The 8,966-nt window shown below is 42.0% G+C and overlaps 1 protein-coding gene across 1 annotated transcript; it reads right to left on the bottom strand.

Moving 5' to 3' along the window:
- Positions 1 to 784: 784 nt before the first annotated feature.
- On the bottom strand, positions 785 to 1,747 carry LOC120380114 (olfactory receptor 2AP1-like). Its single transcript, XM_039497609.1, has one exon. The coding sequence runs from the start codon at positions 1,745 to 1,747 to the stop codon at positions 785 to 787; it is 963 nt and encodes a 320-aa protein (XP_039353543.1).
- Positions 1,748 to 8,966: the final 7,219 nt, after the last annotated feature.

The raw sequence follows: 8,966 nt of genomic DNA, 5'->3' as shown, positions 1-8,966 counted from the left end.
CACTTTTCATCATGCCCTGTGTGTGTGTTGGTCAGGAGTCCAAGGCTTAGGCAGATTTATATATACACCTAGACACTTATCTGCATCTTTAGAACATTTAAAAAGCTCACCCTTAGGAATTCAACTAAGTTGCAAAGTTACTGGGACTCAGGTCCATGTACGTGTTTTGAAAGATTCTGTCAATTTTCAAATGGAAAATTAAATAGAAGTTTCTCCACATGTATTAATTATTTTTTTCACCTGACATTGAAATGATATTTAGGATAAAGAGCAGTTTCACCAGAAATAATTCGTGCCGATTCATTATTTTATTTCAAAATGCGGGAATCCATTTAGGATCTTATGAACCTTCTGATCATTGCAAGATAACATAGGTAAAAAACAAATTCATGAAGGCTGATAAAATCTACCCAACTATAAAATTCAATATGATGCCCTGGTACTAAGGTAAGAGACAAAATATTTTAACAACCCAATACCACCCACTGGAGTCCAAGGGCAGTGCTGAGTACAATGCGGTTTTCTCAACTCAGTCAGAGCAAAAAAACACATGAAACTCATAACTAAAACCTTGAATTCCAGTGCATGGAATTCAGAGCACAGGAGAGCTATGATTCCAGTTGGGGCAGTAGTAAGTGTCAGCTCAAATCAACTAGGAACGCAGCCATCCCAAAATTAGCATGTACCCAGGTTCCCCAAGAAAACTCACATTGCCATGAGCTATTGGCCACTTAGATGTTAACTTCTTTGCTAGTTCTGCTATACTGATTCATTCTCTTATTAGTCACTCCTTCTGATTTTCAGTGAGCTTCATACATTTTCTGATGACTTTTCTCAGAGTTTCCTTAACATCTCTGTTTCTCAGGCTGTAGATGAGGGGATTGGCCAGGGGAGTCAGGACTGTGTAGAAGAGAGAGAAGAATTTGTTGAGGTCTCGATGTGTGTCAGTGTCTGGTAACATATAGACAATGAATAGGGTCCCATAGTACATTGTCACCATGATGAGATGAGAGGAGCAGGTGGAAAATGCTTTTCTCCTCCCGGTGGTGGATGGAATTCTCAGGATGGTGGAGATGATAAAAACATAGGATGTCAGGGTTAATAGAAATGGGGGCAGGGTGAATATGGAACAGAGTATAAAAGTCACCAGTATGATCAGGCTGGTGTCACTGCAGGAGAGTTTAATCACTGGGGTGAAATCACAAAGGAAATGGTTAATTTCATTGGGGCCACAGAAATGTAACTGTGACATTAAACCTGCAACTATGGTAGTTGCCATAAATCCACTCATCCAGGAGACAGCTGCTAACTGAAGGCAGATTCTACCATTCATAAGAACAGTGTAGTGTAGTGGTTTGCATATTGCTAAATACCGGTCATAGGACATTACTGCTAGGAGGTAACATTCTGAAGCTGCAAGGCAACCAAAGAAATAATATTGTACAATGCAGCCTATCAGAGAAATGGTTCTGTCCCCAGTCAGGAGACTAGCCAGAATCCTGGGCAGGATGGTGGAGGTGTAGCAGGTCTCCAAGCAGGACAAGTTCCCCAGGAAGAAGTACATGGGGGTGTGAAGGTGCTGGTCAGCCACAACTAGTGCAGTAATGAGGATGTTCCCAGCCAAGGTTACAATGTAGATCACTAAAAATGGTATGAAGAGAAGAATTTGCAGCTCCAAGAGATTGCCGAATCCCAGGAGGATGAATTCTGTGATAGATGTTTGATTTCCTCCTTTTCCTGGAGCCATAAGCTGAATATTGATGTCTTTCTCCATTCTCAATGAAATTTTCTAACAAGAGACAAAAAATAATGAACATTGGAAGAGTTTGCTATGCAACTGGACTTGGTAGATTTCAATCTATTTAATTCTAGGAAAGTTCAAAGTTCAAACAGAGAGTATAATTTACATGATCTCACAGAGACAAGCAACTGCTTTGGTACGAGACTTTAAACAAAGTTTTGGAATAGAAATTACCTATTTGCCTGCAGAAATGGGCAAGTATACCATTAATTTGTCAGTCTTCAGCCTCCAACTTTTTTCATTCATGGATGGCTAGTTTTTAAGTTGAGACAGGGGTATATATTTATGCTTGGCACATTTTTTTAATAAGCAATTTCCATGGATAATATCAAGGTTTATTTTTTTCAACTTTTATTGATTTAAATTTTCACAGTTGTAGGAAAATGTTCAAGGGATCAGACAATGTGTGGGTCAGACAATAATTATTTAATGATAGTAGAAGCTGAGATACAAAAAGTTAAAGGTTAATAGCCATTAAAACACAAATTGCCAACATTCTGTCTAAATATACAAATTCATTATCCTTAAATGAAACTCTAAGAATTTGTCAAGCAGAATTCTTTTTTTAAAACCTTGCCTAACTGTAAATTTTCAATTATTATCTATGGAAACATAGTTTCATCAGGACGTGTGTGTATTGTGAAATTGATGCTCGCTGACATTTACCATTAAACATCTAATCCTTCCAATCCTACATATATTGAAAGTCATAGAACTTGCATGAATTAATTCCTATTTGATTCACATCATGTATTTTAGATAAAATAATTGCAATTATGTAGCTTATTCTCCTGTATGTCACAGCACTTCTGCAGTTACTCCTGCATTGAGCCCAATATCTTTTGATTGAGCAAAGTATTGACTAAAAGGTGTAGCCATTGATTGATTATGCTTGTGGTTCATTATTAAAAATGTTCAAGAGAGAAAATAACCAAAGACAAAACAGTACAATATGAAAAGGAGACATACGTACCCTCTTTTTAAGAAACAATTCTTACATTGCAGCATCTTTCATGTGTCCGACGAAGTGGGTATTCACCCATGAAAGCTCATGCTCCAAAATGTCTGTTAGTCTACAAGGTGCCACAGGACTCTTTGCTGCTTTTACATATCCAGACTAACACGGCTACCCCTCTGATACACTGCAGCATGTTCTCCTTACATAGAAGCTGTGTTTCAGAGATACGTATTTCAGAGAGTTGTATTTATAGAATGACTTTACATGTGAAAAACTCTTTGTACATCATTAAAATCCAACACACCAGTTTGTAACAAGTATCCTGAACTTGTACATTTGTTTTGTACTTTTCTTGTCTCTATTTTGGAGACTTCATTCCAAACCAATTGGCCATTGAAATACATCCCAGTCTGTATTAGCTCACACAATTTACATATCTTGTCTTTGACAGGCTTCTGATTTTCTAATGCCAAAGCTGACTTCAGTTTTGCACAGAATTGTAGGATACTTGACATGGGTGAAGAAAAATGTGTGGAGAAAAAAAATATAATTAACAGTCATAACCGACAGATATTCATATACTGTATATGATATTCATCCAGAGGGCTTAATACATATGAACATGGTGTAAATAATATGTTTAACATATATGTTGGCTAACAAAAGCATACATGTCAGATTGGTGAATATCTGCATTACTGTATATTAATATTGTGCATAGCTCTCTGTTAGTTTACAGTGGATTGCTCGCTATGGTATGAGATCAAAAGGAGTTGTTGGAGAAACCAAGTTAGGAAAGGCAAAACCACTACCTAGATAAGCACCATCCCAGCAAACAGTTACACACAACAGCCAGGTTACTTGCCTGGGGATGCAAGTATCCCTGAAACTCAGAAGTGGGATCTGGAAGAACTTGAGCCATGGGCATGGGAGTTAGGCTTAGATAAGATAAGAAGTCTTTGTGCTTTTAACCCATTTTCTTAAAAGCTGTGTCCCCTTGGGCAAATACATACCACTTCGTATTGAAGATTTTCCTGTGTCACTGCAAACTCATTCTGTCAGAGACTCATGTAGAAAAATCAATAGCAGGTTAAACTCTGGGTGGATCTGCCAGAATAACATGGTTGGCACTAAAGAGGTTGATACCTAGAGAATTGGGAAGTGATTGGATTGCAGGATCCAGCCTATGTTAAGGGGAATTTGGGCCTGTCTCTTGAAAGGGTTGCTTTCAGGGGACAGGAGGAGATTTCGAGAAAGGACAGCCTACTCAAGACCATGAAAGCAAATCCTCCAGACAGGCAGCCAATCTTGATTTTGAAGACATCAAGAGGTAGAGAATCCACCACTTCCCTTGGTACTTTGTTCTAATATCTCCCTCACTGTCAAACATTTTTGCTTTATTTCTGAATTGAGTTTGTCTGGCTTCAGCTTCCAGACAATAGTTCTTATTATGCCTTTCACAGATTGATTAAATAGCTCTTAATTCCTTGGTATTTTCTTCTATATCAGTCCCTACACATTGTAATCAAGTCAACTTTCAATGTTTTTTCTAATCAATGTATTAATTTTAGCCCTTTAAAAAACATTCAAAAGCATTTTCTCCAGCCTCCACCCCCACATTTCTGTGGCTCTTTTCTGCCCCCTCTCCAATTTTTCAATGTCCTTTTAAAGTGGTAGACATCCAACAAGACTGGATGCAGATGGTCTCACCAATGCCCAGTTGAGAGGTGACATCACCTCCGTACAAATCACTCCCCTGTTTGTACATCTCAGGATCTCATTAGCCCCTAGTGTCATGGCATAACATGGGGAGGTCAGGTCGAATTGCTTGTATAATATGACCCCTAAACTTGCTGTGATGGTGGTGAGGGTCACAGAACCAAGCTTCCCCAGAGAGGGTCACGAATGTAATGACATCATGTTAGTGCCTGGGACTAGGCAGTGACCCTGACCAACAGCACAGATGGGAAGATGATTCTGACCCACGCACAAGGGAAACACCCTAACAGACTCCATAGATCCCTCTTATTCTCGTCCCCTCTGTGACTCTCTAGCAAACCATGGGGCACATTCCACCCCCAGCTGCACCCTGTCACCCAGCTCATGTATTTGAGTCCGCTGGGGGCAGCAGGATGGGCGGAGGGCGGGGGAGAATGGCAGGTGGATTCTGTGCTGCAGTACTCACAGGCACTCTCTGTCATGTCTGAGTTCAGCAACATTAGGAGAAGTGGTGAGATATCCAGGGGAGAATGAGGAATGAGAGTGGTAAAATAAAAAAAAAATATGGAGATATACCTATCTCTTAGAACTGGAAGGGACCCTGAAAGGTCATTGAGTCCAGCCCCCTTCTTTCACTAATAGGACCAAGTACTGATTTTGCCCCAGATCCCTAAGTGGCCCTCTCAAGGACTGAACTCACAATGCTGGGTTTTGCAGGCTGATGCTCAAACCACTGAGTGATCCCTCCCACATTGGAAAATGCATAAACACATTGTGTGCCTGCAAGACACTTCAGGCTGCTCTTCTTCCCAGCATAGCAGCTTCTCCTGACTAAAAACCGCACAATTTCACTCAGGAATGACCAGATTTACCTTTAATCCTCAGCTGGAAGAGACAACCTCCCCCTTGATGGTGCCTGGTTGTGAGGGTCAGGATCTGTGTGCCACTATCTCTGCTTGGTGTCATATGCACTCTCACTCTCTTTCCCAAGATACCTACATTGTGCTGAAGCCATTCTTGCTTTCTCATCTGATGCATGTTTGTGTCTGTTACACAGCATCAGGCTGCCAGGGGCTCTGGATTTTTACAGGGGTTATATGGGACAGCAGCTTCAGCCTGGCTCCAGCCGCCATTAGGAACTCCCTTGAGGCTGCTGATAATGACAGTATTAAACTTACTCTCATGCGGGAAATATATCCTGTGTTGCTTGTTAAAACAGAGTAAACGATGGAGCCACTGCAATCCCCATTGAAACCTCCAGAGATCCTCCCTTTAGGTCATGCCTTGTGTGGTGTGTGTGTTAACAGACAACTTGTATACTGGGTCTAGTTCTCACTGGCCCAACTCCAAAAGGATAGAGTGAAACTGGAAAAGGTTCAAACAAGGGAAACAAAGGTGGTCAAGGGTATGGACTGGCTTCTGTCTGAGGAGAGACTAAAGAGTAGAACGGTTCAGTTTAGAAAAGAGATGACTAAGGGGGCAGGGGAGATCTGATAGAGGTCTATACAATCATAAATTGTGTGAAAAAGGTGAATAGAGAAGTGTTATTTGTCCTTTCCCGATGCACAAAAAGCAGGGTCACCTGATGAAATTAATTGGCATCTGGCTTAAAACAAAAAAGAGAAAGTACTTTTTCACTCAACACAACTGTGGAACTAAATGTCATGGGATCTTTTAATGGCCAACAATGGAAGTGGGTTAAAAAAAACTGGGTAAGTTAATGGAGGACACGCCAATAAATGGCTATTGGACAGGATGATCAGGGATGCAACCCCATGCATGAGGCAACCACAAACCTCTGACTACCATAAGCTGGGAGTGGAAGACAAGTGGATCACTGCAACTGCCCTGTTCTGTGCACTCCCTCTGGAGCTCTGATACAGATCACTGTTAGAGATAGGATACTGGGCAAGATGGACCATGGTCTGACCCATGGTCTAAAGCCCAGGACAACAAAGGGACTTAGATTCCTAAACCCCAGTTTCAGGCTCCTAATAGATTTAGGCACCACCGTGATCAAGAAAACTCCTGTTTGGCTTCTGCTTAATCCTGTAGATGCCGAACCCCAGTCTGCACCTGTATTTCCACTGTAAAAGATCCTTAGGAACGTATGTTTCAGACTCTGGACAGGCACACAGCTGGTTCTAGTTGTTTGGACACCTACCTCTTTCCTAAGCCTCAACCTGTCCCTCAATTGGGGAAGAGATAGATCACCTTCATGGCCCTATCTGGTAGGTGGGGTCAGAGCATGACTACCGCCAAATAATGGAGGATGAAGCATATGACCTCGCTTTCAATAACTTTTAGCCCAATGTTGAGGGAAATAACCCAAGATATGGGAGATCCCAATTCAGTTCTGCCCTCTGACTGATTTGGAAAAGGTATATGACTAGAGATTCCCCATGTGTCAGCTGAATGCCTTTGCCACTGAACTAGAGGATATCCTGAAATGGGGACTCTGTCTCTCTCTCTCCTATTGAAGTTCTTTCAATTTAATTAAATAGTCAGAAAAAAGAAGCTGAGAAGCACTTTGTAGCTCAATGGTTGGTGCCCCCACCTGAGAAGTGGCAAATGCCTATTCAAATCCTCTCTCTTAGCTTAGAATGGAGGAAAATTGAACCTGGGTCTAGCACATCACCGATGAGTACCCTAACCATGGGGCTAAAGGTCACAAGCCCTACTTATGCTCATGCCCTGCCCCAGCTATTTTTTTCTGGGCTAAGGAAGGTTTTAAACTCATTCTCAGCTCAAATTACTGAGGTGCCCAAACTGCTTGGCTCCAGGAGATGGCATCCTGTCTGTGGATCATAATGAGGGATTAACAGCACAGATTTAGGCACCAAACTCCCTGAGTGGGGTGAGACTTAGGCCACACTTTTATCTTTGGTGTCTCTCCTTGGCTAGCATAGACTGCCTGCTGCCTAGCTGTCTGTATTTTGGGAACCCATTTTTAGGAGCCTGTCTCATTTATTGTACATGGAGCCCGGGCTCCACAATGCCCATGTCCTTTGGCTGGGTCCGTGACACAGACATGTATGTTCCTTGTTTCAGTCATGGTTCTTACACCACTTATTCTGCATTTTTATTCCAGCATTTTTAAAGTAATTTCCAGAGGCACATAACTACTAATATTGCCACTTTGCAAAGGGGAAGAGACTTGACCAAGGGCACGCAAGAGCTTAGAGCTGGGACTACAACCCAAGTCTCCTCATCTCAGCATATGGAGAATATTCATTGGTCGCTGTGGGAGGTGATTTTTTGTTATTAGGTAGTATGAATAGAAAAAACAGCAACACATTTTAGATATGAACAGTGTCACAGCTCAGGGCAATTGCACCTGTATCCCCCCTCTATCGACAGCCAAAGGTGCTCACCTTCTAGGCATCACCTCTCTTGGGCAGAGACACACAGCTCTCTTTCTTCTGACCAGGGCTTTTGCAGGGTGCATAGCTCTGAGTTCCCCAGTAAGCCACGCTGCCCTTGCAGGCCACCTTTGCTTTCTCCTCAGAGATGAGAAACAGTCTAACTGCCACAGTTGTTACCACACAACACTTTAGATGCAAGCTCATTTATTCTTAAGGTAAAAAGCACCAAAGGGAAAAGCTTAAAACAATGGAAGATCCTATAGAGATGCTAAAACACTTTCCAGAGATCACCCTAACTCCAACCTTGGGCTCTCACTCTTGAACAGCTCTTCAAATCTCACACTGGGGTTTTCCTCTGCCTACAAGCACCTGTTGTTCAGAACAAGCCCCAGCCCCCCATGACTCTGAGAGTCCCTTCTTCATGTTGTTGGGCCTTCGGATCCTGGGAATACATAATTTGTAGGCAAAGGTCCCCTCCCCAGGAAAAAGCTTCCAAAGATCTGGTTAAGAGGTGGGTCATTTGCATTTGCCTCCTCCTCAGTATTTCTTAGGAAAACTATTCAACTAACAGTTCATTCTCATTTGATCCCATTGTTTCAAATTGTCCTTTGAACCTCAAACAATTTCTCAAGGTTACAGCAGTCATGTCTCCTAGACAAGTTGCATACAGATTTATACCAACACATTTGCATTTTTAAAACAATGAGCTCCTTAAACACTTACTCTTAATGCATTGTAACTTAATTCCATAAGGGCCATCAAGCATAATGCAGGAAATCACTGTAGCTGTCACAGGCACCACAATGCCTGACTTCATCTGCTTTAAGGGTTGTGTTAGGGTTGAGGTTTGAGAGGGTTGCCCAGGAGCCTGCCATAGGCATTAGGTCGCATGTCCAGACACAGGAGCTAAGGGGACTTTTACAGCATAAATTGGGATGCCTGGTGACAGCTCACCTATAGAGATAGGCACCGTGTGAGTCACAGTAGCAGCTCAATCTGGAATTTCAGTGCCTATATTAGGGCTTTAGGCACTAAATTCCTTTGTGCATGGGACTTTCAAAAGCTTCCAAGCAGGATATGTACCTAACTCCCACTGAGGTCAACTTTCAGCTTCACAAGTGAG

Source organism: Mauremys reevesii, linkage group 13, assembly GCF_016161935.1.
Source record: "Mauremys reevesii isolate NIE-2019 linkage group 13, ASM1616193v1, whole genome shotgun sequence".
Taxonomy (NCBI): Eukaryota; Metazoa; Chordata; order Testudines; family Geoemydidae; genus Mauremys; species Mauremys reevesii.
The sequence above is the reverse complement of the archived record's forward strand: the minus strand, read 5'-3'. Positions and strand labels throughout refer to the sequence as shown.

Bases quoted from the DNA above. Each gene is read 5' to 3' on its own strand.
- LOC120380114 (XM_039497609.1), bottom strand. From the start codon at position 1,747: ATGGCTCCAGGAAAAGGAGGAAATCAAACATCTATCACAGAATTCATC.